We start from the raw sequence: 18388 nt of genomic DNA on the forward strand, positions 1-18388 counted from the left end.
GAGGGGTAAAGATGAGGTGAATGGCAGGTGGCTTTTCCCTAGGGTGGTATTTCAAGACTATTTGGAGCATACGTTTAAGAGAGGAGAAAGATTTAAAAAAGGCATGAGAGGCAAATTTTTTCACAGAGTGGTTTATGTGTGGAATGAACTTCCGGAGGAAGTGGTGGATGCAGTTAGTTACAACGTTTAAAAGATATTTGGATAAGTACATAAATAAGAGATGTTTGTGGGGATGTGGGCCAAGCACAGGCAGGTGGGACTAGTTTAGTTTGGGAATATGGTTGGCGTGGACTGGTAGGTTCAAAGGGGCTGTTTCCATGCTTTATGACTCTGTAGAGTCTGGTTGTAATATCTGAGAGCTGTACTCCTAACATTTAGAATATACTGCTTCTCCCTTTGTCCACCTACACCTCTCTGCTTTTCTTGTTCTCAGGTTGTTAACTTTTTCTAAAAAAAAGTTCATTCTTAGAATGTGGAATTCTTAGCAAGATCAGTGTTTATTGCATTTCTGAATTCCCTTTGTGTTTGGCCATTTTAGAGGGTGGTTATGAGTCAACCACATCGTTGTGCGTCTGGATCATATATAATCAAAATCCCCTTCAAATAGTGTCATAGAATCTTTTATGCTACCTGAGATGGGAGACTCATCTAAAATTGGCATCTATGGAAGGGTGAAATTCCTTCAGTTTCACAATTGGCTGCCAACTGCGATTTTGGGCTAAAGACAATTGGAACTGACAACTTGTGACTCAAAAACAAAGAGTGTTCCAACTATACCAGCAGCAAGCTGTTAGGAAGTTAAAAGGTATGTTGACCTCCAGTATAAGACGGTTTGAGTTTGGGAGCAAGGAACTCTTATTGAACTAAGGAACAAGTTTATTGATATCAGGAATTGTTGGATAATAATTTGCCATGAGGCACCGTTAAAGGAAAATTGGATAAGTCTTTGACCAAATAGTATGTGTGAGAGAGAGAGTGAGAAAGAGAGAGGGAAAGAGAGAGGGAAACAAAGATAGACTGAGAGAAAAAAACCATGGATTAGTTTTAAAAATTGAAAGAACTGCAGATGCTGTACATCAGAAACAAAAGCAGAAATTGCTGGAAAAGCTCTGCAGGTCTGGCAGCATCTGTGGAGAGAAATCAGAGTTAACACCTTAGAGTCATAGAGTCTTAGAGATGTGCAGCACAGAAACAGACCCTTTGGTCTAACTTGTCCATGCTGACTAGATATTCTAAATAAATCTAGTCCCATTTGCCAGTATTTGGCCCATATCCCTCTAAACCCTTCCTATTCATATACCCATCCAGGTGCGTTTTCAATATTGTAATCGTATCAGTCCCCATCACTTCCTCTGGCAGCTCATTCCATACACGCAGAACCCTCCGTGTGAAAATGTTGCCCCTTAGTTCCCTTTTAAGTTGTTTCCCTCTCACCTTAAATCTACGCCTTCTAGTTTTGGACTCCCCCACACTGGGGAAAAGACCTTTTCTATTTACCCTATCCATCCCCCTCATGATTTTATCAACATCTATAAGGTCACTCCTCAGCCTCCAATGCTCCAGGGAAAATAACACTTGCCTATACAGCCTCTCCCAATAGTTCAAACTCTCCAAACCCGGCAACATCCTTGTATATCTTTTCTGAACCCGCCTTCCTCTGAGTGGTCACTCTATCTGAAGTGTTAACTCCAATTTCCCTCCACAGATGCTGAATGGATTAGTTTTAGATACTTTAACAGAGAGGTGGCACAGACAAGCATTGTATATTTTCTCTTAGAACTTCGGTGTTATTTTTGAAAGTACTGCATAGATAGATCAACTGCCAAAACCATGCTGGATATGTACGAGTTGTATTCAACCATTTCTATATCTAAGCAAATATTTAATGACTCAAACCAAAAATGCAAAAATTGGGAACAGAAAGCAAAGTACCTTCAATTATTATTTCAGAGCACTTATATGAAAAGAATAACAAGTAGAATACTGGTAATATATTACATTTATTTATGTATCATTAGCATACACTGGTGTTCATCAGTTAAATAACAATTGCATTTATTTCACAGTGGAGTGCAACAAAACATTGATTCATTACTTTGAGAATGATATACTTCATAATTATGAAGATGAAAAACCCTACCCTATTCCTGTATTGTCAAGATAACTAACATTGAGATGTCACAGCCATGCATTAAATGCACTTGTGTCAGTAAAGGTGGGGAAATGGCACAGGAGTGGGTCTTGCTTTCCTGAATGACAGGCAGCAGTTTGCTTTACTGTTAGACAGTGACTGTGGGGCTTACTGAAGGTAACAATCACATAATGTTCAAGGAACACAGGATGAACATTAGTTCAACCATAGACCATTCTCTAAAATGCAGTGTGCTTCACCGAACCCAACAGCTTAAATTACTTCATGAAATATAAATTGCCCTGTGTTACTTCTCTGCATTGAGCTTAATGTGGAAGCAAAAAGTATTTAAGCTGCTTCTCTGCAAACATCCTTAAATACTCTTCAAAGTGGCTCAAAAAATGAATGTGATTTTTGGTTCTATCCATATTGCTGATCCATGCAAACCAGGAAGGCTCCAGATTTAATTCCCAGTTGTCCGGAATTAGCTGCTTTCAGATAGGGCGCTGCTTCTGGTTTCAGCGCTTGGGTTAAGAAGGAAAGAATGTCAGCCAGGGTTACTGGTTATTGCTACCCACTGACTGCTATTGCAGTAAGGAAGTGCATTTGGGAATCTGCTGTTTACATTTTCCTTGCAATGGCACTACATCTCATTTAATCCATGAGCAGCACAGTGCTTTATCTGACACCTTGCACACTTCGGTTAAGACTTCATGTTGCAAGTGACCTCAGGATGGGGTTTTTCCCATCTTTCTGAACATGTCTGTAAAAAAATAGCATTAAAAGTGGGAGCCCCTACTTTCAGCATCTCGTCACAGAGAGGAGAGCTACTATCTGAGCTGGGAATAAGATATCTTCGACAAAGTACAACAGTACATACTTTCACATGTGCCAAATCAAGATATTCCACACGAGTATCATTGTTTTAGATAAGCAATAGCATACTACAACCAAGAAAAAAGATGCACAGTTTAATAATAACTGGTGCCTGCACAGTTATGCTCTTTTCCACATCACTCAGTGTATCAGACGCCAGTGCAAAGCACTTTACAATACACGTTTGCCAAGTTATTTATTCTGAAAGCTGTTGAGGCTTTGAGTGCAAATCACTTGCATTTGATTTTGTGTACTTCTGAATTTATTCACAGAATGGTATGATCCCCGACACTATGATCAAACATTGTTCCAAACATGACCTGTAGGAAGAAGAAAAGAGTGAAGATTTCAAGTACGATATGCATTAATAGTGTAATCTTTCTTTTAGCTAAGGCACAAAATATGTTGTGTTACACTCCCTTCTTTGTAAAGGAAAAGATTAAATTCAAAGTGATAATCTTTTTTCCAAACATATAACTTATTAATGTATTATTGTTCCAGTAGTGATAGCAATATCTACCAGTCATCTGCTTAAATGCTTCACCATCTGATAACAATACTTATTTACTGGCTGTGTAAATATTTCTAATACACATGGAATCATGAATTTCATAAACAAAAAAATAGAGTTCCCAAGAGGGCAGCACAGTGGCTCAGTGGTTAGCACCGCTGCCTCACAGTGCCAGGGACCTGGGTTTGATTCCACCCTTGGTAACTTTCGGTGTGGAGTTTGCATGTTCATAGATATTAGAATCCCTACAGTGTGGAAACAGGCCCTTCAGCCCAACAAGACCACACTAACCCTCAGAGTATCCACCCAAACCTATCCCCCTATAGCCCACCTAATCTCTGCACATTCCTGGACACTATGGGCAATTTAGCATGGCTAATTCACCTAGCCTGCACATCTTTGGACAGTGAGAGGAAACCAGAGCACCCGGAGGAAACCAAAGCAGACATGGGGAGAACATGCAAACTCCACACAGACAGGCACCCGAGGGTGGAATTGAACCCAGTGTGAAGCAGCAGTGCTGACCGCTGTGCCACCGTGCCGCCCCCTGTCTGCCTATGTCTGCATGGATTTCCTCTGGGTACTCCAGTTTCCTGCTACAGTCCAAAGATGTGCAGATTAGGTGGATTGGCCATACTAAATTGCCCACTGTATCCAGGGATGTGCAGGCTAGGTGGATTAGCCATGGAAACAGCAGGGTTACAAGGATAGCATAAGGGGTGGTTCTGGATGGGATGCTTTTCGGAGGGTTGGTGTAGATTTGATGGGTTGAATGGCCTTCTTCTACACTGTAGAATTCTTTGAAGTAAAGAGCTGTAATAAATCTATGCAAATCATCAGATTATGAGACAATTAGAATACTGTATCCACTTGGAGGAAGTTTCTGGAGACAGAAGAATTACCAGGCTAATTTCAGGAATAGGAGAACTTTTGTTATGACAAAAGAATAGAAAAACTGGACTTTTCATCAGAGACATTTAAAAGAGGATCTGACAGAGGTATAGGTAGCTCTAATGGGATAAAAAATACTTCCATTGACCAGTGAAACAACAATCGTTAACTAGAAATTTATGATTACTACCAAAATAATAAGAAGGGAAGAGAATTTTCTTTTACAGAGAGTGACGGGCCATCAGTAGCAGTGGTGGAGGGATATAGCTTCCATATTGCCTTTAAACAACTGAGCTAAATATCTTAAAAAATTCAGGAATGTCTTGGGAAAAGGCAGTACAATGGAAATGACTGATAGACTCTCTTAAAGATTCAGCACAACAGACTTTCGCTTTGTGGGATAATGATTTCACTTAACTATTCCAAACCTAATTTGAAAATGATTCATGTTGATACTACCGCATCAAGGAGAAAGTGTTCCCTTCGCTTTCACCAAAAACCTTCAACTTGAGCTGAGAAATAACACGACTAACTTATTCCCTAGACACCTAGTCTGTAAAACTTTATTCATCTGTGATATTTCCCTTGCTCAAGCAGCCTGCAAGCTTTGAAAACTGAAGCTTGGTATTGTTTCACTACATCCTGATTGCTGTTTTCTGTCCTATTAATGAACTTGGTGTTCGTTAGTGTGACGCTGGCTCTTTGTCTGACTTTCTGAACAAAAACAAAATGTCTTTGTCATTGGAATAAGATAATTTAATAACGTTAAGTTTACTGAAGATAGCTGATTAATAATAGTCTTGGGCAAATTAATTTTTTTTATTCACAGGATGTGGACGTCACTGACTAGGCCAGCATTTATTGCCTATCCCTGATTGCCCAGAAGGCAGTTGAGAGTCAACCACATTGCTGTGGGTCTGGAGTCACATGTAGGCCAGACCAGGTAAGATGGCAGACTTCCTTGCCTGAAGGGCATCAGTAAACAGCTGGGTTTTTATGACAATTGAAAATGGTTTCATGGCCATTAATTCCAGACTATTTTTTAATTGAATTCAAATTCCACCATCTGTCGTTGCAGGATTCAAACTCTGGATCCTGGAATATTAGTTGAGTTTCTGGATTAATAGTCAAGCAATAATACCACTAGGGCTATTGCCCAGTTTAGAATCTTGATAGCAATTGAGAGTGAGGTCTATGCATTGTATATTGATGAACGAATGCATTGATCATGTGATGCCAGGACATGAATTCTCATCTGGTGATTTTAGAATTGCAGCATACTGCCTTCAGGTAGTTGAGAAAGAAAGAACTTGCATTTACATAGCACCTATTCTGCTTTCAATCTGCCCCAAAGTACTTCACAGCCAAACTTTTGAAGCATAGTCTTGGCTGTTATATAGGTAAATAATGCAGTCTATTAGCAAGGACTTTCAAACATTAAATGGGATAAATGATCATTTAATCTCTTTTTGATGCAGCTGGTTGAGAGAGGAATGTTGAAAGGGCACTGGATGATCATTATTCTCTTTTACAAATAGCATAGCATCTTCTAGGCCTATCTGAATGATTAATTTGGTCCTTGGTTCACAGCCTCATCCAGAAGATGGCACCTCTAACTGCGGCACTGAGGTGTTAGCGAGAATATGTCCATGAGTACTGGGATGAGCTCCTAATTTCTGACTTGGAAAAGGGGGTTGTACCAAGTGAGAAACCCAATATTTGAAGCACTTCTGGAGAGAGAGTAGCAGAAATCAACAGTGAGTCAATCTGCACAGCTCTCAACAGTCAGTGTTGAAGCTGTATTAACATTGGCTATCTGCCTACCATAGCAACTCAGGAATATTATTTATCATTAGGAATAGAGAAAACAAAGTTGCATAAAATGAACAGCAAGCATCACAAGGGAAATAAAATAACATTTATGTATTAATGATAAGCCTGGTTCCATTTTCAAATATCTGAGCCAATAGCTTAAAGGTTCAAAACCTACAATGATTGACACATCAAGGTTCTATGATATGTTATCTTTCAGATGAGTTATTAAACAAGGTTTATGCACTTTCATATCTATCAGATGTTTTCACATTTTAAGGATTTCATTTGTTGTATATGAAATATTTTGGGTTCTGCATTTTTAAAGTTATTGACAGGTTATATGCTGAGAGGCTGTTTCACCTCATGGGAGAGTCTAGGACCAGAGGGCATAGTCTCAGAATTAATCAGCTTAAGACTGAGATGAGGAGGAATTTCTTCTCTGAGTGTTGTGCGTCTTTTGAACTCATTGCTATGGAGATTCGTCGGGCAGAGTCCTTATGTATGTTTAAGGCTGAGATAGATGGACTCTTGATCAGTGGCGGAAACAGGGCTTATGATGAAAAGGCAGCAAAGTGGGCATGAGGAGTGTGAAAGCAGCCACAAATGGTGGAGCAGGCCCAAACAGCTGAATAGTCTACTCCTGTTCCTATTTCTTATGGTCTTTTGGTTTTAAATTAAAATGAGCTCCATAGGAAAATGACATTGATTTTTAAACAATGTGCTTACTACCACCACTAGGTGGTCCCACAGTTTCAGAATAATCAGTAAAGAATTGTGGTATGATGAAGAAAAATTATAGGCTAGCTGCAATTCAGATAGAAATCTCTAAATAACTTCATAGTTGCCACTAATGGGTTTAAGTATTTAACTAATAAAAGGTCATGTCTTACGTTAATGTAGCTGTCTTAATCATTGCACGACCAATGGTACAGAGAAGCAATTAAACTACTAATGTCTTAACTCGATTTGCAACTGCTCTACATTAAACATTTTAAGCTGTTACTACTTGGGGCAGAATTAGGATAGACCTTATATCAATGTTTTATATTAATTACCATTGTTGATCTTGGTGGAATTTGTTATGATAAGATTTCACACATAAAAATTGATCTTAAAAAACAAGAATTCTCTCAGTTAGTTCTCAACTTCCGTTTTCTCTAATGTCTCACCCTTACTTGTCCTGAGAATCAGGACTTGTGGATAGCCAAGACCTACCCCAAAAAACTCCATTGAAAAATTTCATTTGCACTTAATGTGTTCTGCTAATCTTGTACGTGCACCTACCAGAGTGTTATACTTTTATACTGCATCTCATAGGATATTCGGTTCTTGGAGTAGATGTAGAGAAGGGGCACGTGATTTATTGAAGAACTTTCAAAGTGGATGCATGAGAAAAGACTGACTACCTGAATGTTTTCTCACTTTTAAAGAAAAAACACTGAAGCCAGATTTTTGCCACGACAGAAAGCATCTGCGTTGCGTCAAAAATGCCAATCCCAATTCCCGCCTTTGAACCCCGCATCTTGTATTTTCATGGGAGTCATATCAGGTCAGTCTATGACTCATGTGGGCCATTTAAATGACTGTCTCCACTGAAATCAAATTTGTCAATCCCAGGTATCTGGAATGTGGTGACTAGACTAGGTAAGGACAAGTCTGTTCTCACTGTGTTTCCTTCTGATAACCAATGTATTCCTTTGGAAAGCTAAAGTACCCTGTGAATATGGTCCTAGGACACCTTGACCATGGGGTTAGGGATCTTTAGTGGAGGGGTGGGAGAATCAGTTGTCCTTTAAGATTGTTAATTGTGGAGAATTTTGTGTTTAAAAGGTATATAAACTCCTTGGAACTCTCCAGCCTACTGAGATTTGTCAAGAAACATCTAGAAGTGTTGATGTGTTGAGACTGTTAACATTTGTCAAAATGAGTTTTAATGAATGCGAGTGTTTTTCTCAACAGAGCAGTCCGCAAATTAGAATGTTAAGAAATAGAACTATGTCTTTTCTCCTGTCTGCATGCACACTTGTGGATACTCAATTAATTGGCTCTTTAGGTCAAGGGGGAAAAGTTATGTTGGTGGAAGTAAAAATCAAGTTTGCATAAGGGAATGAGCACCATGTTTTATATTTCCCTTCTTTTGGAGCCCTCTGGATTTGGTTCTGTGACACCCTGTTGAAGATAAAGCCCGTTTTATGGAGGTAAGGCTTCCTTTTGGGATCGTGAAGTGGTATAAAAAGTGCAAAAACTCATTAGCATTGCCAAAGACATGAGTGAACGCTCCACACTCTGGGGAGTTAAAGTAAAAACTAGAGCTAGGTATTTTAGAGTGACTGTTTACATAAGCCATTGTAGGATTTGTGCTGCATGACATATTTCTCAATTTGTCATTTTACCATGGCGCGGCTATCAAATGAGCATTTTGCTGGATGCTCCAACTATTTAAAATTTTTAAAAACTTTAATCTATTTTTCTAAACAACATTTTCAGAGATGTTATTATACACCTTTGGAACAGGTACGACCTGAACCCAGGATTCCAAATCCAGAGGTAGGGACGCTACCACAATAGCTCGTCTAACTGTTTACATAATGGAAATACTGGTGACATAAGTTATTTTACACTCAAGGGAAATTTTAATTTTCATAAGGGATTAGAATAATAGAATCCCTACAGTGTGGAAACAGGCCATTCGGCCCAACAAAGTCCACACCGCCTCTCTGAAGACCATCGCACCCAGACCCATTCCTCTATCCCTGCATTTCCTATGTCTAACCCACCTAACTTAAACATCCCTGGACTCTATGGGCAATTTAGCATGACCAATCTACCTACTTTGCACATCTTTTGAACACAATTTCAATGCATTGGGTGGTTTAAATTTGATGAGAATGTGTTTTTCCTTAATAGTGGCATCATCAGTAGGCCAATAAATTTACTTTCTGACAGAATGCCTTCTGATTCATGCCCAGGCCAGATAACAGGTATTAGCATAAAGAGGGAAGGGCAAAGGAAGATGGGTGGGGTGTATGAGTTGGAATGGGGGCCGGGGGGATGATTGTGGGTAGGTAGGGTATGAGGGGTAATGAGAGATAACTAGATTGTCATGGGTGTATAATGGGCAATGGGAGTGAGTACAGTGGGTTGACATAATGGACCATATAGGCTGAGGGGATTGAGGGAGTGAGAACAGAAAGGGTGCTTTCTGTTTAAATCTTTTTTAAAAACTCGGAACACAGTGCCAGGCACCCCAGGCAGATAAAAGAAAGTAAGAATTGCACAAGCTTTGTTTTATTATGAAGGTGGGAAGCACTTGGAACAGACAACTAGAACAAAGTGCATTAACGTTTTCAATTGTACTGTCTGACAGTCTGGTCAAGCTAGTTAATTGTGTTTTTTTTAGAAAGGAATTGGATAATTATCAGAATAGAAAACAATTTTACAGGCCTGGGGTGAAACATCAGGGGCGGTGGATCTAGCTGAGTATCACTTACAGAGAGCTGGCATGTATGTACACACAGGCAGAATGGCTTCCTTCCAGACTGTAACTATTCTAAGGTTCTTTTCCAGACAGATTTATGTAAACAAATGGATTCCAATGGAATAGTCTGATAAGTTGGCTCAGTGGACTCACCGAGTCATCCAGCACAAAACTGTTGTTACATACTCATTGCTCAATATGACAGATGGTCCTGCTCTTTGATACAAACAGTATTTGCCTGCAGCGATGCCACAGGTTTTGTGACCATATGTGCAGTATGTGCAGGCGTGGTAGCAGCAAACATAGCTTTTTAAAATCTGCACCAAGTGTTGACAAGTATAAAGAAATCCTAACTTAGTAACTTGGAAAACAAATCAACACATTTTGTAGAGATAGTAAGAACTGCCGATGCTGGAGTCTGAGATAACACAGTCTGGAGCTGGAGGAACACAGCAGGCTTCTTCAGAAGAAGGGTCCTGACCCGAAACGTCAGCTTTCCTGCTCCTCTGATGCTGCCTGGCCTGCTGTGTTCCTCCAGCTCCTCGCTTTGTTAACACATTTTGTAGTTTGGAGAGAATGATATTGAAGACTCATGGGTTAATTTTTCCCTCCCATTGGATGTCGCTGGTAGGGACAGCCCAGGTATTAGTGTTTAATCTAGGAAACATGTCTTCTGAAATGAATGGGACATGATCTCTTTAAGATATTGTGGGAAAAAGATGCATCTGTTTAATGCTATACAAGTTTTCATTAATTTCCTGGGGTCAGCAATGCCGCTTGTTGTGACCCAAATGCTGCTTTTCATCACTAGAAGCCGTGCTGTTTGAACGAATCTCTCCCACTCAGAGTTTGGCTCAGGTATTGATAGTTGAGCTGGAAAGGCCAGAAAAACTCCTTTTCCTTATGAGGACCTGGGCTCGGGTTTGAGATTTGCCTGTTTGATAATCTTCCCACTTTGCACAAAGCTCAACAAATTGGACTCTGTGAGTGAATTAAAACCTGAAATTCAGCCAGAGGCTACCGGCCTGTGACTTCTAAGAGCCACAGCGAAAATGATCGAGTGCTGAAGCTCGTGTAGTACTTCATGTGATACTAGATGTTCCAAAAAGAAGAATTCAAACATCTTTGTTAAACATTTAGCATTAAAACAGTGTGGTTGGCTAATTAGTAGGAGGGACTCATCTTGGGCAGTGGCTGCAATGGATCCGTGTATCTGGTATCGCATAGAATGGTTAATTTATCAGACACTGCTCAGTTCATGCTCTTGTCCAAGAAAAATTTCTAGCCCATCGTCTATTTTATGTTTACCATCTATGCAAAAGTGATAAGTTAGCTTCTAAGTGTGCAGCAGGTTTTATTTAGAAGTGCTTTATTTAAAAATGACTACTGGATCTTTCAGCTTCAGACTCCAGATATTTCCACAGCTTTGTTTATTTTACTCCGAGTCCCTACCCAGCTTTAGCATTGAGCACAGTGAGCATCAGCTGTAAACAAACTGACACATTCGAACGCAGAACAATTCAACACTGCAGTGTTTGTCAATGTTATAACATCTATCCGACACTCCTGGTTTTATATGTGTTTATGGGATCATTTGTTATGTGTCACAATGGCAGGGTTGGGGGTGGTGCTCTCACAGCAAAGCATATATGATTGTACCAGAAAGACTAGTTGACCTCATACCAGGGACCACAAACACCTGAGAATGTTCTGGGAGATTTGTGAAGTCATATTAAAGTGCTAAGAGGGAAGGGCCAGCTTTGAGGGTGTGTGACCATTACACTGTTCTATTGTTTGGTGTTTGATTGTGTGTGTCTGTTGACTCTTCTATGTTCTGTGTGCTATTAGTAAAGCCTGGGTGTGGGTTACAGGGAAATAGAAACTAAAACAATCATGATAAAGCAAATATTTTTAAAGCACGTAAATAAGTTTCCTGTTTAGACATAAAAAAACTGCTGTGTCATCTCTGCGTATCTCAAGGTATTAAACATAACAAGTGTAATTTGCTCATTAATGGAGTGAAGAGAGAGAGGAGATGTGGTGACCAAGGAAGAGGCAGTGAAAGTCAAAGGATGTAATTTAATTAGCAAATGCGCTATGTAATTGCATAAATGGCCTGTTTCTGTGTGTAGTCCTGCCATTGGTAAAACTGATCTGTTCATCCTGAAATGTTCTGCCTTTTGCAATGGAATTTGGGGTCAGGGCTGTGGTATGACTAAAGGTGACTTCTTGAGGGATCCACATATCTCCACTGAGAGTTGCAGGTATTAAGGGCAGAATTTTCACTCTATGTTAGAGTGGAGCTCCTAGACAATTCCTGCCTCTGGAGACCTGATCCAGGAAACAATGCTTTGCAAGTTTGAATTTTGGTTCTAGGGAGGGGACTGGGTTTTATGGGAGACATGGCTACCACCCCTGAAAAGAGTTGAGAGGCCACCAGCTGTGGAGGTGGGCCATGTAAAAGGCAGATGCAGTGGTCCAACACTTAAACTAAATCACAAAACAAACCATCAACCATCATCCATTGCACGCCCTATTCACTCTCGTCCATGCTAACCCATGGCATCGCATGCATACCCAATCTCCATGACCCTTCATGCCAACCTATGTATCACACATCCAACATGGCCTTTATAACCCCTATGTCAATTTAGTACCGATGGCTCCATCAAACCCATACGGTCTCTTTAGAGCTCCTAGGCCATATCATGCCAACCCATTGACTTGCACCTCCATATCAATTCAGCAATTAACTACGTTGGGACCCAATCTGAGAATAAATTAATTTTCGCAACAGTAATCTTGTAGGGATAACTCTCAGGTGTACATCAATTGACAGAATCAATACAAGCACTGACTTTTTTTTCAATACTGCAGAAAGTTTTTTTTCAAATATTTAAAGGACAGGAGATTTAAATGCCTTGACAGATCCCTTTGACAGTAACAATGTGCTTTACAGTGACAATGAGTTTACCTATTTGTTAGCCATAATAATGTCTATTTTTAACAACCCATAAGGGAAATTACATTTCCGAAAGGGGGCCTCATCTCTGTCAAAGGGCACTTGACCTCTCCTAAATTTGCCATATGACCATATTCAAAGTGGTATCTTCCTTCTCAAAAGAACTCCACTAAGTTGAGACTATGCTCTACCAGTTCTAAACAAGCCACTGGTGAAAATCAGATCAGCTTCATAGGGGAAGAAAACATTGATAATGTTTGATTGGTAAATCACTTGGCTTTAACACTGCTTACCTGTTCTAAATCCACATCATCATCATTTTCATCACTTGACATGTCTTCATTAACATAGACAGCTGCTGCATCAGAAACCTAGAGAATAAACAATGGGAATAACTTTTAAATTATCTAAGTGAAATGTTAAGACTAATCATTTAGTTAAAATAAAACAAAGCGCTGCCAATACTGAAGATCTGAAACAAAAATAGAAATTGGTGGAGAAACTCAGCTGATCTGGTGGCACTTGTGGAGAGAAAGCAGAGTTAACATTTTAAGCCCAGTCACCCTTATCAGAACTATTAACCATTTAGTTAAAGCAGCTACACCAGCAGTCAGCAGATTAGCTGGGCTATATTGTATAATGACTCTGCTTGACACTATACTGTATTATTTTTTCCTTTATTCTTTGATCAAATGTGTGTGTCCTTGCCCATCCTAACTACTCTTGAACTGAGTCACTTGCTTGGCCATTTCAGAGAGCAGATAGGAGTCATTCATATTATCGTTGGTCTGGAGTCACATGTAGACTAGACCAGGTAGTTATCCTTTCCTAAGGGGAATTAGTGAACCAATTGGGTTTTTCCTGACAATAAGCTAGCCTTATAGTTCAGGGCTTTATTAACTGAGTTTAATTTTTTAATCAGTTGCCACAGGGGATTTGAACCCATTCCCTTAAAGCATTATCCTTGGCCTTCTCAATTACTACTTCATTGATGTTAACATGACGTCACCGTTTCCCCTACAATAATTCTAGTGATTGTAACAAGGTCAGCCAGGTAGACCTCATAGAATATGAGACAACAAGGTGCAGGGCTGGATGAACACAGCAGGCCAAGCAGCATCATAGGAGCAGAGAGGCTGACGTTTCGGGCCTAGACCCTTCATCAGAAAAGGGGGAGGGGAAGGGGGTTTTGAAATAAATAGGGAGAGAGTGGGAGGCGGATAGAAGAGGGATAGAGGAGAGGATAGGTGGAGAGGAAACAAACAGGTCGAAGAGGCGGGGATGGAGCCAGTAAAGGTGAGTGTAGGTAGGGAGTTAGGAAGGGGATAGGTCAGTCCAAGGAGGACGGACAGGTCAAGGGGGCGGGATGAGGTTGGTCGGTAGGAGATGGAGGTGTGGCTTGAGGTGGGAGGAGGGGATAGGTGGGAGGAAGAACAGGTTAGGGAGGCAGGGACGAGCTGGACTGGTTTTGGGATGCGGTAGGGGGAGGGGAGATTTTGAAACTTGTGAAATCCACATTGATACCATTGGGCTGCAGGGTTCCCAAGCGGAATATGAGTTGCTGTTCCTGCAACCTTCGGGTGGCATCGTTGTGGCACTGCAGGAGGCCCAGGATGGACATGTCGTCTGAGGAATGGGAGGGGGAGTTGAAATGGTTCGCGACTGGGAGGTGCAGTTGTTTGTTGCGAACCGAGCGTAGGTGTTCTGCAAAGCGGTCCCCGAGTCTCTGCTTGGTTTCCCCGATGTAGAGGAAGCCACACCGGGTACAGCGGATGCAGTATACCACATTGGCAGATGTGCAGGTGAACATCTGCTTGATGTGGAAAGTCTTCTTGGGGCCTGGGATGGGGACGAGGGTGGAGGTATGGGGGCAGGTGTAGCACTTCCTGCGGTTGCAGGGAAAAGTGCCGGGTGTGGTGGAGCTGGAGGGGAGTGTGGAGCGGACAAGGGAGTCACGGAGAGAGTTGTCCCTCCGGAAAGCAGATAAAGGTGGGGAGGGAAAGATGTCTTTGGTGGTGGGGTCGGATTGCAGATGGCGGAAGTGTCGGAGGATGATGCGTTGGATCCGGAGGTTGGTGGGGTGGTACGTGAGGACAAGGGGGATTCTTTTTTGGTTCTTATTGCGTGGACGGGGTGTGAGGGATGAGGTGCGGGAGATGTGGGAGACACGGTTGAGGGCGTTCTCGACCACCGAGGAGGGGAAGTTACGGTCCTTGAAAAACGAGGACAACTGAGATGTACGGGAGTGGAATGCCTCATCCTGGGAGCAGATGCGGCGGAGGCAAAGGAATTGGGAATAGGGGATAGCATTTTTGCAGGAAGGTGGGTGGGAGGAGGAGTATTCTAGGTAGCTGTGGGAGTCGGTGGGCTTGAAATGAATATCGGTTTCTAGGTGGTTGCCCGATATGGAGACAGAGAGGTCCAGGAAGGGGAGAGAGGTGTTAGAGATGGTCCAGGTAAACTTAAGGTTGGGGTGGAAGGTGTTAGTGAAGTGTATGAACTGTTCGAGCTCCTCGTGGGAGCACGAGGCGGCGCCGATACAGTCATCAATGTAACGGAGGAAGAGGTGGGGTTTAGGGCTGGTGTAGGTACGGAAGAGGGATTGTTCCACGTAACCTACAAAGAGGCAGGCGTAGCTTGGGCCCATGCGGGTACCCATGGCTACCCCCTTTGTCTGTAGGAAGTGGGAGGAATTGAAAGAGAAGTTGTTGAGTGTGAGGACGAGTTCGGCTAAGCGGATGAGGGTATCAGTGGAGGGGGACTGGTCGGGCCTGCGGGACAGGAAGAAGCGGAGGGCCTTAAGGCCATCTGCATGGGGAATGCAGGTGTAGAGGGACTGGACGTCCATGGTAAAGATGAGGTGTTGGGGACCGGGGAATTGGAAGTTCTGGAGGAGGTGGAGGGCGTGGGTGGTGTCACGGACATAGAATATGAGTTCCCTGACTAGGGCTGTTAATCTGCTTCAATCAGGGAGCCTTGGCTGACAGATAAAAACAGAAGAGTCAGTGGCTCTGCTCACTTGGAGAGCTGGCTCTGAGGAAGCCAGACCAGTGTCAAGTATAATGCCCATGTAAATAAAGGGTGGTTTGGTGAATGGATACTGGCCTCTGTGGAGTTATTTCAAAAACATAGCTGTTTTGGAATAATTTCCAATTGTCTCGTAGCAGACAGATGACGGCCTGGTGATCACTGCAGAAGTTGCACTCACAAATAGACCATTTAAAGGCAGGAATAGGCCATTTGGCCCCTCTAGTCAGCTCATCATTCAATAAAAACATGACTGACCTGAATGTGGCCACAATTCTACATTCCTGTGAAATGCTTTGGTTGCCATTCTAATAGTGCCATACAGATGCAAATTGTTGTGTTGCTGACTTGCGTTTTTGACCGTGAGAGCTGCCACAATCAGTCTGCTTTTTTAGACTAGGAACAGGACCAATGTGAAGGCACTATTTGGCAGAGCCCTTGTATCCTAATTCAATGACTACATTCAGAATATTACATTCATTCTATCAAACATACTACAATCACCTTCATAAAGTACTCCGACCTACATTTACCCTCCCCAAGACTGTGTTTTCTTTTGTTTTTTATATAGTTTAACCTTGACACTACAATCTGGCAAATATCACTTCAATTCCCAGATAAAAGGCTGATACTGCTCAGAGTCGCTGGGTCAGAAGTGAGGTATAAATTATCAGAAATGTAGGAGTGTACACAATATAGCTCTTCAAACATCAAACAGAAGGAGCAACATTCCAGGAAGACAAGGCGTTATTTTGTGATGAATTACAGTGACCCATTATTTATCCTATCATTTGAAAGGCAGCCTCTGCAATTTCAGACGATAAACTAGGACTATTTTCACTGGATGTCAAAGATCACAAAGTATTTTTGTAAAGAAAAGCAGGTGAAATCTTCTGGCCAAAGTTCCTCTCACTACCCTCCCCCCACATCCCTCAATCCCTTTAGCCATAAGAACTATATCTGATGCTGAAAAGAATTTCTAAACTTGATTTGAGTGAACTGGAACAGTCAGGTGCCTGAATGTACACAGCTGTCAGGTTTCTCACAAGGCCATATGAAATATATATTTTTCCTCGTCTTAGAATAGACTTTTAATGGTCCGTGATAATGCTTGGATGTCATTTTGACTGCATTGCATCATTCATTACTGTCAATGCTGCTGGCCCTCTGAGGTGTTACTAGCTCTCTTCAGCAAAATACTAGCAATTTCCAATATGGCGGCTGCCTGCCTTCCTCACTGGTGCCCAGGTGGAATCACACGCCTCTTGCATGCACTTGATTTTGATAATTCAGTGTCAACTTTGGCCTCTGGCCAGTTAGGCCATCTGGTTCCTTGTAACAAGATCAATTTAAAACCTGGAATATTTGAATATTGGGATCCCAACCACTCTTTTGAAAATATGGTTCCCAATACCTTTCTCTCAAAACAGTGCAATACTGACTAATGGGGAATCGACACAATTGCATTTGGGCTAAACAAACTGGATTTTGTTATTCTGTCTTTTCATCATTAAGTGGTTAAGTTTAGAAGCGTAAGTTGGGGCTGCTCTGTCACCTTTGACTGCTTTCTCTTTAAAGAAAGATGCTATCTTACAATCTTGCCATTGTAACGTTCAACACATTTATGAATTAGCGTTCTGGTGTGTAGGGGCTTTAGGATCCTGGAGAAACCTTGTGATGCTGCATATCACCAAGCATTGAAGCACAAGGTAGGCAGAGGTAGAATACATTATGCTAGTCACTGCTCTAGATGACAGAACAATCTAGAATGAGAGAGAGTCTTAAGAGCACATGGACATGATTACATGATGAAGATAGATTCGCCCTTACCAAATATAACTATAAGATCTGAGCCTGGTCTACCTATGATTACTGTGTCCAGCCATATTTACTATGAACATACTATAGTGTTGCTTTGAAGTCTAAACCTGAACAGTTCTTGACTGCCTTCTCCTGGATCAGACCGCCTTGAACACAAATTCATAGTACGGTTGATAACTGAACTGCCACCTCCCCTACTGATGCTGGAAGTTGAATTATGTCTTATTAATTATTCATTGTACAAATCACCTCTTCCTGACCACAGTTCTAAATTTGTTGCTAACAAGTTGCTGTTACAGGTAGTTCCCCTATAACACGATAGTTGCATTCTTGTGCGACCTTGTGCTATACAAAGTCTCTATACTATACAGTAGAAAGTTTGCATTATCCAAACAGCATCCAGTATTCATCAATCACATTAAAGCCAATTTGCATTAACAAAACATGTGTTATAGCAGAACTACCTGTACACTAGCGTTTCCTATCAGTTTGATTTTTCCTGAAGAAATGTAGTGCCTTCCTGTATAGTTAACATCACAGTTGCTGAAATAACTCCACAGAGGCCGATATCCTGTCACCAAGTCACCCTTTGTTTACACGTGGAGAGTCCTTAACGCTGATCCAACTTCCTCAGAGCCAGCTATCAGAGTGAACAGGATATCTGACACAGCTGAATTCAGCTTGAAGCTATGGGTAGTGGTGCTTTGTTATCTTTAAGTAGACCTAGCACAGGTTTGTGGTACATTATTAATACAAGTTTACATCCAAAAAGTTATTGGTGGAGCTTGCTGAGTCCAAATATGACTGCCAAACTTTCCTTCTTTATCTGGGTATATTTACGCTCTGCATTAGCCAAAGTCCTGGATACATAGTCTA

General features: G+C 41.5%; 1 protein-coding gene across 1 annotated transcript in view; it reads right to left on the bottom strand.

Annotated features, from left to right (window-relative positions):
- Window positions 1–1981: 1981 nt before the first annotated feature.
- LOC109934025 (solute carrier family 26 member 9-like) overlaps window positions 1982–18388 on the bottom strand; it is a 112475-nt gene continuing 96068 nt past the window's right edge. The window contains exons 22-23 of the mRNA XM_048611814.1: window positions 12958–13035; window positions 1982–3327 (exon numbers count right to left, since the gene is read on the bottom strand). Of these exons, the coding sequence (XP_048467771.1) occupies window positions 3274–3327; window positions 12958–13035 (132 nt within the window). The 3' untranslated portion in view covers window positions 1982–3273. The remainder of the gene's footprint in view (window positions 3328–12957; window positions 13036–18388) is intronic.

The sequence above is a fragment of the Rhincodon typus genome, chromosome 25 (genome assembly GCF_021869965.1).
Source record: "Rhincodon typus isolate 14 chromosome 25, sRhiTyp1.1, whole genome shotgun sequence".
Lineage (NCBI taxonomy): Eukaryota > Metazoa > Chordata > Chondrichthyes > Orectolobiformes > Rhincodontidae > Rhincodon > Rhincodon typus.